General features: G+C 34.5%; 2 protein-coding genes across 3 annotated transcripts in view; one reads left to right on the top strand and one right to left on the bottom strand.

Moving 5' to 3' along the window:
• The first annotated feature begins 691 nt into the window (after positions 1 to 691).
• On the top strand, positions 692 to 4,049 carry LOC145788569 (uncharacterized). The gene is made up of 2 exons (XM_082904435.1): positions 692 to 2,718; positions 3,663 to 4,049. The coding sequence occupies exon 1, from the start codon at positions 1,050 to 1,052 to the stop codon at positions 2,712 to 2,714; it is 1,665 nt and encodes a 554-aa protein (XP_082760561.1). The 5' UTR covers positions 692 to 1,049; the 3' UTR covers positions 2,715 to 2,718; positions 3,663 to 4,049.
• A 7,710-nt stretch (positions 4,050 to 11,759) lies between these two features.
• Positions 11,760 to 24,274, bottom strand: part of LOC114256113 (uncharacterized) — a 45,057-nt gene continuing 32,542 nt past the window's right edge. For both annotated transcript variants that reach the window (XM_028195690.2, XM_082904433.1), the window contains 3 exons: positions 16,144 to 16,290; positions 15,917 to 16,042; positions 11,760 to 12,240 (listed from right to left, as the gene is read on the bottom strand). In XM_028195690.2, the coding sequence (XP_028051491.2) occupies positions 12,148 to 12,240; positions 15,917 to 16,042; positions 16,144 to 16,290 (366 nt within the window). In that variant the 3' untranslated portion in view covers positions 11,760 to 12,147. The remainder of the gene's footprint in view (positions 12,241 to 15,916; positions 16,043 to 16,143; positions 16,291 to 24,274) is intronic.

The following is a 24,274-nucleotide window of genomic DNA, read 5'->3' as shown; positions in this document are numbered from 1 at the left end:
GGAAGCAACGAGAGAGTATACGAAGAGGATCTGAACTCATTAGAAAGTTGGGATTGGTAATCCAATTCCCTTGGATTAAAATATTTTAATTTTATTTTTCTCAAATAATTTATTTGTGAAATAAATATTTAAAAAAAAAATTATTACCGCAGATTAAGTATATGATTTTTTTTAATAAAAAAATATTATATTTAATGAATTTTTAAATAATTTATAAGTAAAATTTATATTTTTTAAGTGTTTCTAAATTAAGGGGTTGTTTAAGATGTTCTAAATAAGTGTACTTTTTGACTTTTTATGAAATATGGGTTGAGTTTGAAGTGTTGTGGTAGAGAAGTGATGTGACTTAAATAAATGATACGACTTAAATAGGATAGTAATTTTTTGATTTTTTCAAAGAATGACAAACAAAGTCTTCGTACTTAAAAGTATTAAAAAAATAATTATAATATTAAAAAATATTAATTTTATATATTAATACTGTTTATAATATCATTAATCTAATTACGTACAAACAAATACTTTTATTTTACATCTCTAATTTAGGAGTTGTTTGGAATAACTTAAATAAATATTTTTTTTTTCTTTTTATAAAAAGATATACAAAAAAATAAAAAAATAATATGATAAAAAAAAATAAAAAGATAAATTATTTAAAATATGCCAAACATAACCTTAATATCGTCGTGGTAATAATCTTTCGCTCGACAACGTGAACATAAGTCTTCCGAGAAGTTGAGATCGAGGGTTTAAAGAAAAACAAACAGTGTCCGTCACTAAGCCCTGGCTTTCTCTTTCTAACCTGAGTTCACTGGTTTCTCTCCTTCTCCTCTTACCGCCCTCCAACTCTCATCTTCTCTTCATCCAACACCATCAATGCTCTATGTAAATTAAGGCTCTTTCCATATCAGAGGTCAGTAAACCCTAATCTTTTTTCATGATTTGCTTGGAGACGCTGCTACTTTTCATTTGATCACCAAAATTACACTTGAAAAAAATCTGTGGGTAATCCAATTTCATTGAAATTAAGGTGTGTTTGGTTTGTATCAATGAAAGAGTTGAATTCAACAATGGATCCAATTGGGCAAAACCTAATAAAGCTGATTACGAATGTGTGTTTCTCAGTCTTTGTATTCTCGGTGCTCATATTTACAGTAATTGCCATCACATACCAACCTCCCGATCCATGGGAATCTTCTAGAGCCCTCACTAGAGTTTTTACCCAATTCGAAAACGCCACCTTCCAAACCGACACTACTCTCCTTAAAACTGGTGAAGACCTTGCTACTTCCGCCGCCCCACCTGCCAACGCCAACCCTAACGCTGTTACCGAATCGATCATTGAGAAATCTGAGGCCCAATTGACTAATCTGACGTTGAAATCAGGTTGTGAGGATATCTCTGCAGTGAATTGTTCCGATCCTCAGGTTTTGATTGCCATTGAAAGGTTTAATTTGAAGGCTTTGAAGTCAATTGTGTTTCTGGAGTATCAAACACCGGTCAGTGGGTTGAGACTTGATGAGTGCGATGTGGCGTGGAGATTTAGGAACAAAAAGGAAAAGTCTTGGAGGAAGTACAGGGATTTTCGGAGGTTTAGGATTGGGTATCGTGAAAATTGTACTTATAAGGTGCTTAATGCGAAGGGTTGGCACTCGGGTACAAATGCCCGCAGGCCAAGGACTACAGTTAATAATGCAAATAGGAGTGGTGAGAATGCTAAAGTCGCTCCTCCATTTCATGACGATGAGATCAATGACACAATCCCTGTGTTGGGTTCAGATATGGCCTTTAGGCAGGGGAAGTATTTGTACTATTCACGCGGAGGGGATTATTGTAAAGGCATGAATCATTACCTTTGGAGCTTCTTGTGTGCCCTTGGGGAGGCTCAGTATTTGAATAGAACATTTGTGGTGGATTTGAGTATTTGCTTGTCGGCAGCATATACTGCTGGTAATAAGGATGAGGAAGGAAAGGATTTTAGGTTTTATTTTGATTTTGAGCATTTGAAAGAGGTGGGCTCAATTGTGGAGGAGGGTGAATTCCATAGAGATTGGAAAAATTGGGATAAGACGCACAAAAAGAAAATTCCTGTCAAAAAGGTTGCTAGCTATAAGGTCACACCAATGCAGCTTAGGAAAGATAAAAGCACGATTATTTGGAGGCAATTTGATGCTCCCGAGCCAGAAAACTATTGGTACAGAGTTTGTGAAGGCCAAGCTGCAAAGTACGTTCAGAGACCATGGCACGCACTGTGGAAATCAAAGAGACTGATGAATATAGTTTCTGACATTAGTGGTCATATGGACTGGGATTTTGATGCAGTTCATGTAGTTAGAGGAGATAAAGCACAGAATAAGGAGCTGTGGCCCCATTTAGATGATGATACATCCCCGGATGCCCTCGTTACAAAGCTTCAAGGGATGATTCAACCTCATAGGAATTTGTATGTTGCCACCAATGAACCATTCTATAATTACTTTGATAAATTGAGGTCTCATTACAACGTTCATTTGCTTGATGATTACAAGGAATTGTGGGGAAATACAAGTGAGTGGTACAATGAGATGAGGCTTTTGAATGGTGGTCGCCCTGTTGATTTTGATGGATATATGAGAGTTGAAGTAGACACTGAGGTTCTTTACAGGGCAAAGACACAGGTGGAGACATTCTATAACTTGACCGATGATTGCAAAGATGGGATTAGTACGTGCTGACCAGGTTGGAGATACCTTTTATTGCTTACATTATATTTTGTGAATTATCTCTTCTTTTTTTTCCTTTGGGTCCAATTATTGTTCAGTTTCAAAATGATAACGTTTAACTTGTGTCATTTCTTTGTACTTGTTTATCCTGTTATTGTATTTGATTATATTGTAACACTTCTATTTGTCATGTGAAATCTGTATCTATACAATAGATTCACTTTTTACTGCCTTTGCTTCTTTGTGCCTCTTTGCTGTTTGTGACTTCCTCATGAGATAGGACACCTATTATTTCATTTTCTCATCTTATTTCGTCCATCTATGATGTATTCTTGCAATTCACTCAATAGCTACAAAGAATTAAAGAGGGTGGGATACGTGATGTAAAACATTTTACACTTCGTATCTTCCTAAAAACCTACAAGTAATATGCTACTCATGAAGTTTCCTTCAAATCTTTTGCATAAATCATAGGAAAATAAACCCCCTTTTTTTTTTCCCTGTCACAGATATTATGTGCACTCTTTCTCAGTAGTTACATTTCTTTTCCTTTGTTATTGTTTTGCTACTGATTTTTAATTTACACCAGGCTTTGCCTATGTTTATAATTGCCACTAATCTGTAAGAGATGAAACCAAGAAGGGGAAACTATAGGGATGACATATCTCTTTGCTGTATCATACACTAATTTATGTCCAATATGCTTTCGTTTAGGCATTATTTTCCGGAAGTTTACACTGGATTTCCATGAACGAAGTCTTGTCTCCCATTTTGTCAAATTCCTCTGTGCTTGTCATCAGGGCAGCTTTTTGTTGGTCCAACAAAACTTTTGACCTGGTTGATGGATCTACATGATAATAGTAGGCCCATTCTATTATCCTTCTGTTGTTCATTAGATGTAGTCATATTTTACCAAATAAATTTGTGAGAATTCGTAATGAAGCTTTTTATTCCTTGTAGTGTACTCATTGAGATAAAATGAGATGGAAAAATCATCAACAAGGAAGTGCTGCTTCTGTCCCTTCACTAGGAGACTATCAACATTTGCCTTCTCTTCATATAAGATGCAACACCTCTGTTCTGTTTGCATATTTCTCCCCCAGATCCTATGAAGTGACTTGTGTCTGGCATCCATTCACAGTTAGGTTCAATGTTATCTTCTAATTCAGATGTCATACTTCTTTTTTTTATTATTGATATGTCAGAAGTCATATTAGCAGCCAACAAAATCAGTTTCTACCTTCTTAAATGGGTAGGGTATTCTTATTTTGCACACTCTTGGTCTCTGAACTTTGTAAGGAATGTATGAAAAACCCTTGCACTGGAATAAAAGGATTGAAACTGCAATCAACTCTCATAAAGTTGCGGTTTTAGGCAGGCAAAGGGCTGGTTCTGCTATCTATTCCCTGTTGTTTTTGTCTGTTACATTGGTTGCTGGGATGGATGTAGGACATTTGCATTATGCTTTCTTGTACGCATACACGAAAGCATAATACAATTTCATTGTATCAGCCATGTGATTTCTTCAATCTACTAGTGTGAGAACCATCAGTTCAGAAGTCATGCATGCTGAGTGAGACAGCCACCACCCCCACCAGCAAATAACATTTTTGTTCCTTAATAATTTGGGACTTTTCCCAAATTAAGTCAAATTAACAACTTAATTCCCAAACTAAGCCTAGTTTGGATGGAATTCCCAAACTAAGCTAAAGTGCTATTACAAACCACGCTTTCACTGTTTTTAAGACCCTCTCGCAGAAAATTTGTGAAATAGTAAAAGCGTGGTTACAAACCACGCTTTTAATTAAGAAAGCGTGGTTACAAACCACGCTTCTAAGGAAATTCCATTTATACATAAAACGTGAGTAGAAAGCACGCTTTTAAGCAAAATTTGTTTTCTTCAGAAAACGTGGTTTCAAACCACGCTTTTACTGTGCTTATAAATTAAATTTTGTTTTTTGAAGAAAACGTAGTTCCAAATCATGCTTTCACTGTGCATATTTGTTTTCTTAAGAAAACGTGATTCACAATCACGCTTTTACTGTGCATATTTGTTTTCTAACCACACTTTTAAAATATATTAAAATGTGATCAAAATAAAACTTGGGTTCTCTGTAGCTCAAATGGTAGTGCATTTGTTTTGCCTGTCATAGGCGCGGGTTCAATCCACGGCATCTCCAAACAGCTGCTACTTTTCAAATTAAATTCAACTCTTTTTTTTTTTCTTTTTTTCCTTCTGCTCACTCTATACTTTATATATTTATTATGTAATTTTTTTATCAAAAAAAAGTAAAACGTTTGTTTGGTTAACTAAAAATTTTTTTTATAAAATACAATTTTTTTCAAAATGTCAACATAATTTAAAAAGTATTCAGTGTTTTTTGTTTGAGTTTTTTGGATTTAGTTATTTGAAAATTGAGTTTTTTGATTTTTCGTATTTTTTTGTTTTTAGTGAATATTTTTAAAATTTTAAATATTTTTTTTTTACTTTTTTAGATTCACCTTAGTTAGATGTATCTAAAAAGTAAAAAATTTGTGAAAAAAATATTTTAAAAAATTAATACATACAGAAAAATACAAAAAAAATGTATTGAAAAAATATTTTTGTTTTCCAGATGTATCTAAAAAATTTGGTTTCAAACATATATTTCTTATTTTCAAACGTACTTTTCGTATTTGGTTTCAAAAATACGAAAATATTTTTGTTTCACTCTATACTTTATACGTTTTTTTTATTATTTTCAAACGTGCTTTTTAATTTTTTTAATTTTCGTATTTTTTTATTTTTAGTGAATATTTTTAAAATTTAAAATATTTTTTTTTATTTTTTTAGATGCACCTTAGTTAGATGTATCTAAAAAGTAAAAAATTTGTGAAAAAATATTTTTAAAAATTAATAAATACATAAAAATACAAAAAATGTACTGAAAAAATATTTTTAGTGAATATTTTTAAAATGTATTTTTTTTCAAAATACATTTTTTCAGTACATTTTTTGTATTTTTATGTATTCATTAATTTTTGACTTTATATTTTTTCACAAATTTTTTACTTTTTAGATACATCTAACTAAGGTGCATCTAAAAAAATAAAAAAACATGTTTAAAATATTCACTAAAAACAAAAAAATAAGAAAATCAAAAAACTCAGTTTTCAAATAACTAAATTCAAAAAACTCAAACTAAACACATTGAATACTTTTTAAACAATTATGTTGACATTTTGAAAAAAATTGTATTTTATAGAAAAAAAAATTTAGTTAACCAAACAAACGTTTTACTTTTTTTTGATAAAAAAATTACATAATAAATATATAAAGTATAGAGTGAGTGGAAGGAAAAAAAAGAAAAAAAAGAGTTGAATTTAATTTGAAAAGTAGCAATTGTTTGGAGATGTCGTGGATTGAACACGTGCCTCTACCAGGCAAAACAAATGCACTACCATTTGAGCTATAGAGCACTCAAGTTTTATTTTGATCACATTTTAATCTATTTTAAAAGCGTGGTTAGAAAACAAATATGCACAGTGAAAGCGTGATTGTGAATCACGTTTTCTTTAAGAAAACAAATATGTACAGTGAAAGCATGATTTGGAACCACGTTTTCTTCAGAAAATAAAATTTAATTATAAGCACAGTAAAAGCGTGGTTTAAAACCACGTTTTTTGAAGAAAACAAATTTTGCTTAAAAGCATGCTTTCTAACCACGTTTTATGTATAAATGAAATTTTCTTAAAAGAGTGGTTTGTAACCACGCTTTTACTAATTCACAAATTTTCCGCGGGAGGGTCCTAGAAACAGTGAAAGCGTGGTTTGTAATAGCGCTTTAGCCTAGTTTGAGAATTCTGTCCAAACTAGGCCTAGTTTAGGAATTAAGTTGCTAATTTGGCTTAATTTGGAAAAAGCCCCTAATAATTTCATTCTATTTCACTAAATTTAATGGCATTCGCCCTTTATTTCAATTAATAAAGTATTATTTGAGAGCATTGTCTTAAAATAAGATTTTTCTTCTCAGAATTGAATAAAGTAGAAGATTAAACAAATCAAATTGTTCAGATTGTAGGGTTTGTCAAGCATATTATTCATTAAAAAAAATAAAAAATACAAAATTATCAAATATGTTTTGAATTGTGCAAAGAATTTCATGCAATTTTTCAAAACTAAGAAGCCTTTTTATCCAACAATTGGAGAAAACAAGGGGAAAAAAATACCTTTTATAAAAACAAGAAAAAATTATTAGAAATTCTATTTACATACCATACAAACTCTCAGTACACACCACAAATGGTGTTCGTATATAAATTTTTAAACAAATGTCAAATATTCGGATTTAAAGTTATGAATAAAAATAAATTATTCAAATATATATTTCATTTAATTATTTATATCCAAACAATTGTTTTATTTTCATAATTTTATATTTGAATATTTGACTTTTGTTCAAATATTTATATCCGAACACTATTTGGGGTTTGTACTGAGAGTTTGTACGGTATGCAAATAAAATTACCCAAAAATAATACATTTGTAAAAGTTGATTTTTCTAAAATAACCCTCAAAATTTCACCCAAAAACAAAACAAAAAAACAAAACAAAATGAAAAAATGATAAATGAAAAAACAAAAAAGAAAGAAACCAAAAAAGGGCAAAATAGAAAATTAAAGAACAAACCAAGGACAAAATAGGAAATAAAAAAGAACAAGCCTTTTGGCAATTAGTGGAGCAATTCTTATATGATAAATTCTATTTACACCATAATTTTACCTCTTTGCACATATTTTCTCTTTATACCATTAAAAAAAATTGAAATTTTCATTGCACCTTTTATAATATCAAAACTAATCCTCAATTAAACCCTTTTCAAAAGCCTTACTGATTTTTCTTATGACACATATTCTTTTTGAATTACTCTGATATCATGTTACCGAACAAACTATACTTGTCTACTCATCTGTTACTGGACGTTTATAGATTCATTTTTCATAAAACATCATTTTTAAAAAAATAAATAAATTATGATGGACTTGTTTGGTTATACATTGTCAAACAATTTGGATTGTTCCGGTGTCATGTTGCTGATAAAATAGATTTGTCTAACTATCTATTGCCGCACATTTACATATTCACTTTTCTTAAAACATCTGTCAATACAAATATCTTCAAATCTTTTTTTTTTTTAGGAACATGAAAAGCAATTATATTTAAATAAAACAAACAACATACAAATGAAAATAAAAACAAGACCAGGCCAAACAAACTACAAACAACAAAAACAAAAATGAAATGCCAAAAAATCAATTACGATTTAGGGAAAATCACACTGAGATGTTATCACAATTCATCTATGTCGATAGTTACTACATCAAGACTAACAAGCATACAGAATTGATCAATACGGATAGTATATACTTTCTCCATCTATTAGCACACGGGTGATGAAAGCGAACCCAATTACTTGTTATCTGAGGTAGTAGATGATCAGGAAGCAAATAAATCTAACAAACCTTGCCTGTAATGAATTTATAATTGTAGTCCATTAACAATACATTACTTGCCTTGCTGCGATGAGTAAAAGAATAATTCTTCAAAGTGAAAAAAATAAAAACGTCAGAAAAATAAACTAAAAATGTTTGGCAATGAATTACCAGACATATATTTTTTGTTCGACAGTAGGTTAGTGGATATATATTTTTTATTTGATAGTGTGATTTCAAGCTATTTGATTTTGTTCGATTTTACTACACTAAATAAAAGTCAAACAACCCTCTTAAAACACGAAATAAAAACGTAAAAACAGAGAAAAAAAAACTCTCAATTTCACTTTTTTGTTGGTCTATCACCACCAATTCTTCGTCCATTGCTTTCTTTTAAGATCAAAACACTATGATTCTCACTTTTTGAAAGTAGATGTATAGTAGAGAAGAAGAAATAAGAAAGGAAGAAAAGATGTAGGGATTGAAGTGTAATGAGTGTAAAGAGATAATCAAATCTATTTAATTTTTATCTTTTATCCTTAAAGCTAATTTCATACATGAGTAAAATTAGGGGAAAAAAACCATCACAAATTGAGGATATAAAGAGATAAATATGTTGTGTAAATAGAATTTCACTTCTTATATAGATAGATATATATCATGGGGTGTCTCTATTTATACACCACCTTTTATCTCAAGGCATACCTTTAGTAATTTGAAAAATATAAAATTTGCTCAATACACACCACAATCTTCCATCTTCACCCTTATTCACACACCCCACCCACATCTTCCATCTTTACCCTTACTCACACACCCCACCCATGATCTTCCATCTCTCCCTCCATTCTCTATTTCATCAACAACGCCAGTGGTGAAGACCTATTCTCCTCCATTCTCTGTTTCATCAAAAATGCCGGTGGAAACAACTCCACGTTGGAGATACAGTAGGTGAGAATTCTCATTTTGCTTAGATTTGAGGGTTTTATGTACGCTTTTCCATTGCCATGAGTATTGTATATGAATGTTTGGTTTTGTGAACTAGTGGCATGGTATATGAAAGTTTGATTTTGCGAACCGTTCAACACTGGTCTGTCGAACATTAACCTTTTGTTCGGAATGTTTTTGTAGAACAAATTCAATATGTTCGACATTTTAGTGTCGAACTTAAGTAAACTATTTGAACTTAGTCTGCCGAACAAGTTCAATATGTTCGAAAATTGAGTGTCGAACAAAATTGAATAGTCTAGCTCTGTACTTTCGAACAGTTTTATCTTTCACTGTTTTCTGTTTTATTTTTAGAAATAGATGACCATTTGCATATTCCAACCACTGTCTCAGAGAGACGACGTCGTGCATTAACAAATCCTGCTCGTGGCCAAGTTCAAGGTCAAGGTTGAGGTCAGGTTCGGGATTGGGGTCAGGGTCGAGGTCGGGGTAGAGGTCAGGGTGATGAGGGTTTTTGGTTTTTGTCTCAAGATTTTTGAATTCTTGAGAAAGAAGAAGATACGTAAGTAACGTGTGAGATACTTGATGTGTGTGGTATTCATTATTGTCCTTTATGATATTTTACAAAAAGTGTATATCATAACCCTTTGTTCTTTGTAGTCATTTTACATAAGATTAATATTGTAATAAAAATTAAACCAATTAACAGTGTACCTTGAGAGAAAAAGTGATGTATAAATAGAGGCACCCATGTATCATGCTCTAATTTGTGTAAAATATTAAGGGCATGTTTGTTTACAAAGCCACACTACTCAATTCCAAAACATAATAATAGACACACACCATCAAAGAGGCTCAATTCATTTTTAGGTCTTTCTAAGATCAGAAGGTCAACATGGGCAATACAACAATGGAAGTAAAAAGTAAGCTAGGCTAAGCACCTTTGCACTAATTCATTTTTTGCAATTATACAGGTAAATCACATAAAAGAGTATATTTTTATTAGAGCGCAGAAATATCATGAGAAGTTAAATTGACAGATAATAAAATAGAATTAAATTTATCTTCTTATATATGTTTTTGGTTGACATGAATTTTTTAGACAAAGTTGAGGAAAAAAAAAAAAAAAAAAAAAAAAAAAAAAAAAAAAAAGAAAGAAAACTTGAACTCTGTTCCACTTTTCACCTCTCATACAAACATAGAAAAAATTGTGTTAAACTAAACTATTGTTAAATTATTTATTTAGTTCCTAAATTATTAATTATGTCTACTAAATCTCTAAATATATAAATCAAAATGTATTTAATTTTTGAACTATTGATTGAATCAATTAAATCTCTAAAATATTTAATTTAAACCTATTTAATTCCTAAAACAATTACAAAAATTAAATATACGCTCATGAGTATATAAATCAGTTAAAAATACTGCATAGTTAAGATTTCATTCTAAAAATGCTTAAATTTCTATTATGTCTTTAAAAAATATTTAGTTTCATTGTGTGTTTAAATTAATATCAAAACCTGATTTCTTAACATTGCCAATAAAATGATATAAGCATTAAATATATTGAAGAAGTATAATTTAAATAATAACACTTCATTACAAGTAATAATAAAACAAAATAATACAATAATTAAGTTATAAAAAGAACTTAACGAAAAAACTTAAAGACAATCAATTAGAAAATTTCTAATGAAATCCAATATATAATACTAGATAAAAACAAATAAGTAGCTATTTTAAATGATAAGTAAGACAAGTTATAAATAATTACGATTACCTTTATATAAAGAAATTCAACGGAAGAACTGACACTTATTTTTTAAAAATAAAATAAAAATTAATTTTTTTTAAAATAAAATTTTAACAAAGTAGGATATTGTGACTAATTTATAATGCTTATATACTTATATTTTATTTTTATAATTTTTTCAAGAACTAAATATGTTTGAGTTCAATACCTTAGATACTTAATTGATTAAATCAATAGTTTAAGACCTAGATAGATTTTGATTTATATATACTTTAGGGACTTAGTAAACTCAATCAATAATTTAATGACTAAGTAGACAATTTGACAAAGTGTAATAAACCTGTAATTTTTTTCCCCCCTCTTGCACTTTGCTTCTCTGTCATCCTAACTAAACTCATCCAAAACTAGTTCCAAAAAGAGATAAATTACAATGACCTCCCTTGAAGTTCACAAAAAATACAAAAAAAACCACAATTTTGATATAATTACGCGAACCGTTTTTTAGTAAGATTAAAGACCAAAACTAATATAGATGACATGAAGACACAACAATACACAACTTAAAAATGTACATTTCAATGTAAAAAAGTAGATAATGTCATTTTTTTTTATTCATACGACAACGAAATTCTAATAAAGTTTTCATCAAATATTACATGAATTAAAACCTTCAAGGAACCTATTGTATTTTCTCCAAATCTCAAAGGTGGTCAATGTAATTTACCAAAAAAAAAATACCACCTCACCCAAAACCAAACTCACCCAAAAAAATTTTGACTACCACAAAACAATGGGAATAAAAACATATAGTATCTTCACATGGTAATTGTGTAATATTTGAATCACTAGAATGAAATAGAATATAATAGATTGACTATTCCTTAACCTCCCAATGAAATGATCATTATATTCCACTTTATTGCAATGAATCAAACAAAGCATTGGTTTTTATACATGTTAATTACTTTAATTTTGAAATGAAGCTCTGTACATAATTTTAAGTGAGCAAGGAAAGAATCGATAAAAATCTTCTCTAGATGAACAGGTGTAATAAACCCTTTTTACAGATTACCAAATCATGTCTCATACATAACTGTTTCAGTGTGGCTCCCAGACTTTTTAAGGTTCAGAAAGAACTCAGCTTGAACTATAGGCAGCATTCCTCATGAAGTAAACAGTTGCAATCCCATGTGCTCTCTACAGAAAAGGTAGTGTTTGAAGATATCCTCAGTGCACCAAGCAGCAGCAACAAACTAACCTGGAAATGGATTACGTAGCTTTTGTGGACAGACTAACTTGAGGTGTTGCATGTCGTGCCACAAATGACTCAACAATTGGGTTGACGAGATGAGGTGCCTCATCCTTAGTACATATCAACAATGATGCAGTTAGAATTCGGAAGTTATCATCATCCCAAAATATTCATAAAAATTTAAAAGGAATCACTTAGATCAGCCATTTTTGCCAAATGATGTTTTGACTGCAAAGTTTGCATTTCAAGCTGACCAGAAGTCAAGGGTCCCATTCTGATATAAAAAATAGCCTTTCAAAGCAAATTTTATATGAGAAAGTAAACCAGATTAAATATTAGAATTAATGTATAGTAAAAGAGAGAGAGAGAAACAATTATGTATGTATTGATTGATTGATGTTTGTTGTATTTATTACAATGATTCATTATTCCTATATATAGAAGAGGGTGAGTGTGTAGTAGGTAAGAAGTAGGTGAAGTGGAGGTGGTAGTGGTGTAGTGGGTTAGGTTTAGTGGAGTAGGTGAGGTGGTAGTGGTGTAGTGGGTTAGGTTTAGTGGAGTAGGTTTAAGTGGGTGTAGTGGGTTAGGTTTAGTGGAGTAGGTTTAAGTGGGTGAAGTAGGTGATAAATTTTAACAGCCCCCCGCAAACTCAAGGGGGATAGGAACTAGCCAACTTGAGTTTGGAGAGAGTTACAAAACAAGAAAATACATAAAAATAAAAGAGGATAGGTGACACTGTATGGTCGTGTCAGACCATTGGTGAAGACACTGGATGGTGGTGTCATAACGTTGTAGAGGACACTGTATGGTGGTGTCATAATGGTGTAGAGGACACTGGATGGCGGTGTCAGACCGCTGTAGAAGACAGTTTATGGGGTCATGTCGGACCGTTGTAGCAGACAATGTGGTGACAGTTGTTGTGACAGTTTACGGAGTCTTGCTGGACCCTTGTAGAAACTAACCGGAATCAATGTCGGGACAGTTTACAGAGTCTTGTCGGACCCTTGTAGAAACTAACCGGAATCTATGTCGGGACAGTTTACAGAGTCTTGTCGGACCCATGAAGGAGCTAACCGGAATCAATGTCGGGACAGTTTACAGAGTCTTGTCGGACCCTTGAAAAAGCTAACCGGAATCAAATGTCGAGACAGTTTACAGAGTCTTGTCGGACCCATAAAGGAGCTAACCGGAATCAATGTCGGGACAGTTTACAGAGTCTTGTCGGACCCATAAAGGAGCTAACCGGTATCAAATGTCGGGACAGTTTATAGAGTCTTGTCGGACCCTTGGAAAAGTGGCATCCTCAAAAGGTGTGCCCAATTTTGTCAAAAGGCGTGCCATCAAAAGGCGTGCCCAATTCATCAAAAGGTGTGCCGGACATGATGGCGAGGCACGTGGGCGCCTTGGCTTGCGTGCCCGTTTGTCGGCTGGTGATAAGAGGCGCGCGATGCGCGTGGCTGCCTCGGCTATAAGACAGAGGCTGAGGCTAAGGCAGAGAAAAGCTGCGAAAAACCTCTGAAAAAACAAAAACTCTTCTTCGTTTTGCTGAGAGAGATAGTCCGTAACACTCTGTTGTCTGAGAGAGATTTCTGAGAGAGATACTCTGTAATACTCTGTGGCCCAGAAAATGGCTTCATCTTCCCGGAGTCTGCTCACTCTCTTTCCCGACCTCAATGAGTCAACAAGAGAGACAACTGGTGCGGTGGCACTGGAACCTCAACCAAGCGCCACGGAGTTTACTCCGTTGAACTTTCCGATGCGGTCTGTGGAGCAAAGAATGGCAGTGCAGTCGGATGTGGAGGCCAATCAGTATACTTTGAAGGCATGTGTGGAAAGCATGACGGCGGTCACAAATTTGTCGAACCGGCTGCAGAGTAGGACAAATGAGGTGCAGCATTTAAATGCCCAACTGGCTCTGCTCCAACGCATGTATAAGGATGCGCGAACAGAGATAAGTGTGCTGAAAGCAGAAAATAAGGAGCTGAAGCGGAAGGCCACTGTGATGTTCCGATTTGGAGGTCTGCCGTATGCTGCAGTAGAGGAACAGGGAGTAGTGATCGTACCCAGTGGAGTGGGAAGCACGGAGGCAACACTGTCAAGGGCCGCCCAGGACGGAGGCAAAAAAAAGAGACCGGCGGCAGAGTAGAGAAGAAAAATCCCGCCTGTGGATGTGGTTGTTTGTTTGTTTGTTTGTTTTTTTTTTTTTTTTTTTTTTTTTTTTTTGTGTTGTGTTTGTTGGTGTAAAATTGTGATCGGGGTTGATCCCGGCTTGAAGAAATGACAAGTTTGTGGAATGAAAACGAGTTGGTTGTTAATGGATTTTTTTTTTTTTTTTTTTTTTTTTTTTTTTTTTGGGTATTGGAATAAAAATAAAATAAAATAATAAGAGAATGGAAAAAGGATGATACGCACCAACTGAGTTGTAGAATATTGAAATATTGATGAAAAAGAAAGATAGAAAAAAATAAAAATAAAATAAAATAAAGGTTTGTGAAAAATCATTATATATATATATTGATGAATCAATAGATATAGGGTGAGTGAAGGATAAAAGTGTGGGTAATATATTATAATAATAAAAGATATATATGCTTTGTCCCCTGAATCCGTAGATATATGGTGAGTGGAGTGCAAAAGGTGAAGGAAGGGGTTGGAAAGTAGACAAAGTGGTGGATCCTTGAGTAGAGAGAGAGAAAAAAGGGACCATAGAGAGAGATAGTGGGTTGATTAAAAAAAAGATTGTGGGGGTTGAAAGTGGAAATATGAGAGAGAAAGAGAGATTGTGTCCGAAGGATTCCTCCTTTAAACCTTGACAATGTCTCGACTCAATCCACCTCTGAAACTGAGAAACCAAGACGTAACCTCCGGAAAGTCTCGAGTCATCCAGCAGATTCAGTGCAGGAACATCCACAAAATGAGCTTGAAAAGGTCAAACGCAGTCTGAGAAAGGTTCACAACCCTAATACAGAGGGCTCCATTCAGTCTGAGGCTGACAGTGAGAAGCCAAAGTATGGTCTGGAAAAGGTTTTGAGCTTTTCAGATCAAAATACTGCAAAGGAGAACATCAGTGACTCCGGTGAGAAGATAAAGAAAGAAGCAACTGTCACTGTGTCCAAACTGCCTGATCTAGAAGCAACTCTAGAACCACCAGTGGTGAGTGAGGCAATTGATTTGTTATGTGATGATCAAACCGCAATAGAATCCCAGCCTCCAGAAAATAGTGGGTTGATTAAACAAAATGATTAGAGCCACAAAGAAAGAGTTGGAAGATGTAGGGGAGTGAAGGTATATCTTAGAAAATTCAGCGGACTAGGTTGAGGTCCGGCGGGCGGCTAAGGCGAGGTTGCCGCCCGCCGGTGAAGCGAAAAATACTAAGTTCTTAACCTCGCTCTGATACCATATTAGAATTAATGTATAGTAAAAGAGAGAGAGAGAAACAATTATGTATGTATTGATTGATTGATGTTTGTTGTATTTATTACAATGATTCATTATTCCTATATATAGAAGAGGGTGAGTGTGTAGTAGGTAAGAAGTAGGTGAAGTGGAGGTGGTAGTGGTGTAGTGGGTTAGGTTTAGTGGAGTAGGTGAGGTGGTAGTGGTGTAGTGGGTTAGGTTTAGTGGAGTAGGTTTAAGTGGGTGTAGTGGGTTAGGTTTAGTAGAGTAGGTTTAAGTGGGTGAAGTAGGTGATAAATTTTAACATTAAACTACAAATCACAATCCCTGTACATGCTCTCTGTGTGCTTGTGCATGCGCACGAGAGAGAGAAAGAGAGAGAGAGAGGACCTGAGGGCAATGGCCGACGTTAGGGAGGACAATAAAATCCTCTACAGAATCAAATTTGTCATAAGCTCTTCCAAGCTCAATGGGTTCCCATGGATCCTTGTCACCCCATGCTATCAAAACAGGGCACTGCAAAGAAGAGGAAGAAAGGGAGAGTGACAAATTTGTATCATCAAAACCAAAATATAATCAGCAACACGTAATCGTAGGGATCAGTTTAAAAATATGACCTTGACTTGAGGCAGTAATTCCTCTGGAAGAGGACCTCCCGAATAACAAATGAACTCCAGAAACACATCAGCAGCACCAGGCTCAAGTCCTGGAAGAAGGATAGCCTCAACTAATTCATCTGTCACCTGGGATGTGTCATGGTAACACTGAAAGAAGCGCAGTTCATTAGAATTATTCCACGAAGACAAGGACATAACTGGACTGGGTCTTCTAGTCAAAATTACTTGGCAAGGGAAAAGTTCCAGTATACTTCCAAAATTAAGATCTGGTGCAAATGGTATCTATGGCAGGTCTTATCACCATCATCCCTTATAATTTTTTTGAAAATAATCTTGAAACTGTTGCTTCCAATTCAAAATTTTACTGTCACTCAATATCAGACATTAAAACCCAAGAAGTTTGGGGTTAAAGAGCTACTGATTGGTAGCTGATCTACTAAATTTTGCCAAGTAATTTCAGAGCGAATCATGGCACCTATAGATATATTGAAATTGCCTTCTAAGTTTGTTTAAACTAACACTGTAGTGTCATTCTGTAGATTCTTTCCTCTAGAAGTACCAGATATCTGTTTGTACATTATCCTAGGAATAACATGAGGTAATCTAAAATTTTCCAACAGTTGTTTTAGATAAAACTTTACAGATGAAAGTGCAAACTTTTCTGAAAATCCTAGCAGTCTACAAAATAGTTGAAAATTTCGTCTTAGTAACACTTTTGTGGAAATGTTTTCTATTTGCTCCTTAAACTTGCAATACTTAAAACTCGATGTCTCCATTGGTTGCTCTTTCTCCTATTAAGTGATGCTTGATTGCTATATGTTTTGTCCTACCACGATACAGATATGCGTGAAGATGTTTTGGAAGCCCTACACATCATTAGAAATCACTAACAAGATTTCAGATTTATGGGCATCTAAAGCTCAGAAATGCTTCTACTTCAAAATTGAGAAACTAGTAGGCAATTTCAAAATCAGGGATCTAGGAGGAGCTTTGAGTATGCTGCTGCAACTGGTTCAGCATGTCAACCTATATGGCTAAGAAGAATACTCAATGACACAACGAACAGCAAAAGACGTAATTCATATTACAATCAAGTAACACTACCAATGAGAGGTAGCAACTTGTTCAACAATGGAATTCAACTGTTGCAACTTGCAAGTACAAGGAGCATATAATAAACATCACCCCAAAGGGACTACTCAGGGAACAATTTCAAGTACTAACATGCTAATAGTACCGAAAAAGTGCATGAAGGAAGATGTAATGGTAATACACTTCATTAGAAGTTTTTGGAAAGCAAATAAATCTTGACGATTACGAAAAGCAAGTAGAAATATCTAGAAATGCTAGGTTTTATTCCTCATATAATGTACAAACAAATATCTTATATTTCTACAGAAAGTAATGACACAAGGATATAAGGTGTTTTTCTTATAAAAGCTACATGGAAGAATCTTGAGAGAGAACCAAAATGTAACAAGTCTATAAATACCCCACAGGGAGTTGATGATTGTATCCTATGAAGCACGGGTACGGTACGGGTACGGGTACGGGTATAGGTACAGGTACGTTGATATAGTAAAATCTAAAAAAAGTAAAGTACAAGTACAGCTGGATATGTTTGTAAAAAAAATATTTATTTTTAATTTAGAGTAATACAAAAGTTAGTTAAATGGTTTTTTTGGTTTCACATTTAACGTTTAAAAAAAAATTTATGAACCAAAATGAAATGTCATTATATTAAATAACTTATAAACCAAAACTTAATTTCAAAATCATGCTAAGCCTAAAGAAAAAGTCCAATAAAACTAACTTCACCTCTACATCGGACAAAACATTATTCTAGTTGAGGTGTAGCTCGAGTATATACTAGATACTTTTAGGGTACAATAAAAATTAAGAAGAAAATGAATGGTACGTGTTCCGTGCATCTAGATATGTATGCAGAAGTACAGTACAAAGTACCAATACCAGGTAAGTATCCCGTACTAGTGCGACATTTTGTTGAAGTACCCATGCTTCATAGACTATAATAATCTTGTACCTTTTCTCAAAGTATGTCCCCCTATGGCCCCAATTAGTGAATTAAACTCTCACTAAATAGATCACCATTAGTGCACCTTCAGAGGAATGGATCCATCACATCAAGCATAATGCTAGTGATAGTTGTGCACAAATTATGCAATATAGTACAACATAGCAAAACCATATTCTTAAGCTTCAAAATTTTGGGGAATTTTTACATAATAATGTTGATAGCTACTGCTGGAAATTTGTGTTAATGTATATAATATGATAGTGGTGTTGGTGGTAGATAGTGGCATGTATAGAATATGATAGTGGTGTTGGTGGTAGATAGTGGCATGTATAGAATATGATAGTGGTGTTGGTGGTAGATAGTGGCATGTATAGAATATGATAGTGGTGTTGGTGGTAGATAGTGACATGTATATAATATGATAGTGGTAGATAGTGGTAATATATAATATGTAAGTGGCATATAATGGGTTATAATGATGTTTGTAATATCTCCTATATAAGGAGTGTCATTTGGTCTTGTAAGATAAGAAGTTTTGAATATAACAGAAATATATTCCTTCTTCCTCATATTTTCGGAGTTCTTCTTCCTCATATTTTCTAAGTTGGTATCAGAGCAACAACAAACACAGCAGCCCTAAAACCATCATAACCATGTCAGAAGTCACGTCCAAAACCACTTCAACCCCTGCCGCTGCCATTCCGGTGAAAACGTCCAACTCTCACTCTGTCCAAATCACCACCATCCGCCTAAATGGTGATAATTTTCTCCGCTGGTCACAATCTGTCCGGATGTATATTCGTGGGCAAGGAAAGATCGGTTACATCACTGGTGACAAGAAGGCTCCTGCTGTTAATGATCCGCTGTTCGACAGTTGGGACGCTGAAAACTCCATGGTTATGACATGGTTGGTCAATTCCATGGAGGAGGATATAAGCTCTAATTACATGTGCTATACTACTGCACAAGAATTGTGGGATAATGTTAGTCAGATGTATTCTGACCTAGGAAATCAATCTCAAGTTTTCGAATTAACTTTGAAGTTAGGAGAGATTCGTCAAGGAGATGATTCCGTCACCAAATATTTCAATTCGTTGAAAAGGTTGTGGCAGGATCTTGACATCTTCAACACATACGAATGGAAATCGGTTGACGACTGCAACCACCACAAGAAAACTGTGGAAGACAGCCGTATTTACAAGTTTCTTGCCGGCCTCAACATCGAGTTCGATGAAGTACGAGGAAGAATTATTGGCAGACCTCCTCTCCCATCCATTGGCGAAGTATTTGCCGAAGTCAGAAGGGAAGAGAGCCGAAGGAGCGTCATGCTTAAGAAAAAAGGTACTGGTGAATCAATTGAAATTTCTGCTTTAATTAGCGATGCTGCGGCCAACAAGGCTGCGAATTACCAGCGCAGGTTTGATGATAAGCCACGGGTCTGGTGTGATTTTTGCAACAAGCCTCGCCATACACGCGAAACGTGTTGGAAGATCCATGGCAAACCTGTCAACTGGAAAAGCAGCAAACAAGGAGAGAAGAATCGTGGCTTTCCTACCGCTAATGAAGCCAATTCAGGTCCCTTCAACAAAGAGCAGATTGATCAACTCTTAAAGCTGATAAAATCCAACTCTTCAGCCGGTACTCCTAGTGTTTTGTTGGCACAAACAGGTAGAAATCCTAAAGCCTTCTCTTGCCTAAACTTCTCTCCGTGGATCATAGATTCCGGTGCCTCCGATCACATGACTAGTTTTTCCCATTTATTTAGTACCTATTTCCCTTGTTCTGGTCATGACAAAATCAGAATAGCCGATGGTAGTTTTTCACCTATTGCAGGAAAAGGATTTATTAAACTAACTGAGAAAATTAATCTCAATGCTGTTCTTCACGTCCCCAACTTAGCCTGTAACCTTTTGTCTGTCAGTAAACTATCTAAGGATTCTAATTGTCGTGTTACATTTTTTGAATCCCATTGTGAATTTCAGGACCAGAACTCGGGGATGATGATTGGGCGTGCTAGGATGCTTGAAGGTCTTTACTACTTTGATGAAGTACCTGTTAGTAATAAAAAAGCTCAGAGCTTTAATAGTACTAGTTCAATCTCTGTTCGAGAAAAAATAATGCTATGGCACTATAGGCTAGGACATCCTAGTTTTCTTTATCTGAAACATTTATTTCCAGAATTATTTAAAGGGATTGATTGTTCTTCTTTTCATTGTGAAAGTTGCATTTTTGCAAAATTTCATCGCTCTACTTATTTGCCAAAACCTTACCAGGCTTCCAAACCTTTTTATTTGATTCATAGTGATGTTTGGGGCCCTTCTAAAATCACTACTCTTTCTGGTAAAAGATGGTTTGTTACATTTATTGATGACCATACCCGCTTATGTTGGATTTATTTGATGAATAAAAAATCTGACGTGAAAAATTTATTCACAAATTTTTACAATATGATTGAAAACCAATTTCAAACCAAAATTGGTATTTTACATTCTGATAATGGAACAGAATATTTCAATGAGCAGTTGGGTGAGTTTTTGGAAAAAAAAGGGATTTTTCATCAATCTACATGTCGGGATACCCCTCAACAAAATGGCATTGCAGAACGAAAAAATAAACATCTACTTGAAGTAGCACGTGCTATAATGTTTTACATGCATGTTCCTAAATATCTATGGGGTGAAGCAATTTTAACAGCCTCTTATTTGATAAACAGGATGCCTACAAAGGTGTTAACATACAAAACACCTTTTGATTGTCTCAAAACTTTTTTTCCTGACACGAGGTTGTTTTCTGATTTACCCGCCAAAGTTTTTGGATGTACTGCCTATGTTCATGTTCCCAGTCAATTTCGTTCAAAACTTGACCCACGTGCTATAAAATGTGTTTTTTTGGGTTATTCCTCAAACAAAAAGGGATATAAGTGTTTCGATCCTCAAACCAAGAAATTTCATGTGAGTATGGATGTGTCATTTGTGGAAACAAAATCCTATTTCCCCAACACTTCTCTTCAGGGGGAGACAAGTGGAGTAGAAGATCGTTTTTGGGATATTTCTATCCCGCTCCCCAATGTCATTTATCCTACACAAAAACCACATCTGTCTGATAATGATCACTTAGGAGAACCAAGTTCTATGGTGCCTAGTCAAGAAGATTCTTGTTTAGGGGGAGAAGTACTACAAAATGATCTAAATCCTGAGCTTCAGGTTTATACTAGGAAGCGATTTCATCTGAGGAATAATGACCCGAATGTCCATCCTAATGACCCGAATGTCCACCCGAGTTCTGGCATCGAAATTTTAGGTAATCCTATTCCTTCTATTTCCGACCTTGATGTTCCTATAGCAATTAGGAAAGGTGTCCGAAATTGCATTAAACATCCTATTGCAAATTACCTCTCCTATCAAAGACTGTCTAAAAACCATAGAGCTTTCACATCTAGGATTTCACACTTGTTTGTTCCAAGGAATATACAGGAAGCATTGGATGATCCGAATTGGAAATTAGCAGTCATGGAGGAGATGAATGCTTTAAGGAGAAGTGGTACTTGGGAGATAGTTGATCTACCCAAAGACAAGAAAACAATTGGGTGTAAATGGGTGTTTACGATAAAATGTAACGCAGATGGAAGCGTTGAGAGATACAAGGCGAGGCTGGTGGCTAAAGGCTTCACTCAAACTTATGGGATCGACTATCAGGAGACGTTTGCTCCTGTTGCTAAAATAAATTCCATCAGAGTACTGTTATCTCTTGCAGTAAATTCAGATTGGCCTCTACATCAACTTGACATTAAAAATGCATTTCTCAATGGTGATCTTGAAGAGGAGGTGTTCATGAGCCTACCGCCGGGATTTGAGCAGAGACTTGGAAGCGACAGAGTATGCAGATTGAACAAGTCATTATACGGACTCAAACAATCACCAAGAGCGTGGTTTGAACGCTTTGGGAAGGCAGTTATCAGTTGTGGCTTCTCGCAGAGTCAAGCAGATCACACAATATTTTATAAACATTCAAAAAACAGTAAAATTGCAATTTTGATTGTTTATGTTGATGACATCATTTTAACTGGTAATGATGAAGCAGAGTTAGCAGCCCTCAAAGAGAAACTCGCAAAAGAATTTCACATTAAGGATCTGGGAGCCCTCAAGTATTTCCTCGGAATGGAATTTGCAAGATCCAAGGAAGGTATCTTCGTTAATCAGAGAAAATATGTTCTTGATCTCCTTGGAGAAACAGGTATGCTTGGTTGTAAGATGGTGGAGACTCCGATCGAGCCTAACTTGAAGTTACAAGCTGCTAAGGCTGAAGAAGTCAAAGAGAGGGAACAATATCAGCGACTTGTAGGGAAATTGATTTACTTGTCTCATACGCGGCCTGATATTGCCTTTGCAGTCAGCATGGTAAGTCAGTTCATGCACTCACCAGGGGCAGAGCACTTTGAGGCCGTTTATAAGATCTTAAGATATTTGAAAGGAACTCCAGGGAGAGGCTTACTGTTCAAGAAACATGGACATCTTCAAGTTGAAGTATACACAGATGCAGACTGGGCAGGAAGTGTTACAGACAGGAGATCAACATCCGGATACTGCTCCTTTGTAGGTGGGAACCTAGTTACATGGCGGAGTAAAAAACAGAATGTGGTAGCTAGAAGTAGTGCAGAAGTAGAGTTCAGAGCTGTTGCCCATGGAATCTGTGAAGTAATGTGGATTAAAAGAATTCTTGAAGAATTAAAGCTTTCTCACCCGACACCTATGAAGGTCTATTGTGACAACAAAGCAGCTATATCTATAGCTCATAATCCAGTTCTACATGATCGCACAAAACATATAGAAGTGGATAAACATTTCATCAAGGAGAAAATCAATGCTGGTATAATCTGTATGACCTACCTTCCAACAGGTGAACAATTAGCTGATGTGCTAACGAAGGGACTACACAAGAAGCAATTTGATAAGCTGACTAGCAAGCTGGCTATGGAAGATATCTTCAAACCAGCTTGAGGGGGAGTGCTGGAAATTTGTGTTAATGTATATAATATGATAGTGGTGTTGGTGGTAGATAGTGGCATGTATAGAATATGATAGTGGTGTTGGTGGTAGATAGTGGCATGTATAGAATATGATAGTGGTGTTGGTGGTAGATAGTGGCATGTATAGAATATGATAGTGGTGTTGGTGGTAGATAGTGACATGTATATAATATGATAGTGGTAGATAGTGGTAATATATAATATGTAAGTGGCATATAATGGGTTATAATGATGTTTGTAATATCTCCTATATAAGGAGTGTCATTTGGTCTTGTAAGATAAGAAGTTTTGAATATAACAGAAATATATTCCTTCTTCCTCATATTTTCGGAGTTCTTCTTCCTCATATTTTCTAAGTGCTACTCATATGGATCCATGTCAGTCATAATTTCCATATTCAATCATAACCAAGGTTTTGAAAAGTGGTTGCGGTCGCCGGAACGGTTGCGGTGACATGGTAGCAGTTGCGGGGTGTAAAGGCCGTAGCGTTGCGGTTGCGATAATTGGAACCGTGATTTTTTTTTTTTTTCCGCACAATTTGAAGAAAACTTACTGATACGCATATTATTATTTTTTTCAAAATCACATTTATTGGGGTTTAAAATAAATTTTGATCAATTTTTATTAATTTTAAGTATGATCCAATATATTTCATATTTTTAAATCACTATAAAATGAGCTTTTTACATTTTATTTCAATAGTTAATTATTTTAAGAATAATTGATTTTAAATGTCTACAAATAATTTTTTACCAATACCTGAACTAACTAAATAAAAAATATTCACAATTATTAAATGAAAGGATTATAAAATAAAAATTATGCCATAAATTTTTTTTAAAAATTATAAAGAAGAAAAATTCATATAAGATTTTTTCTTTGGGTTTGGATCACTTGAGTATTTGTTCTTTTTTTGTAACCTTTTGCTTCTTTTTTTTTGGAAAAGGAAGCTATTCAGAATATTATAAAAGAGTGTAACAGTGTCTAACGGACCGTTACGGTACCACTATGGCCATTACGTAACACCGAAACGGCCATACACATGTGAATTTCCGTCACACCGCTAT

The sequence above is a fragment of the Camellia sinensis genome, chromosome 14, assembly GCF_055761805.1.
Source record: "Camellia sinensis isolate YWXY chromosome 14, ASM5576180v1, whole genome shotgun sequence".
NCBI classification, from domain to species: Eukaryota; Viridiplantae; Streptophyta; class Magnoliopsida; order Ericales; family Theaceae; genus Camellia; species Camellia sinensis.
This window is presented reverse-complemented; position numbering and strand designations above follow the sequence as displayed.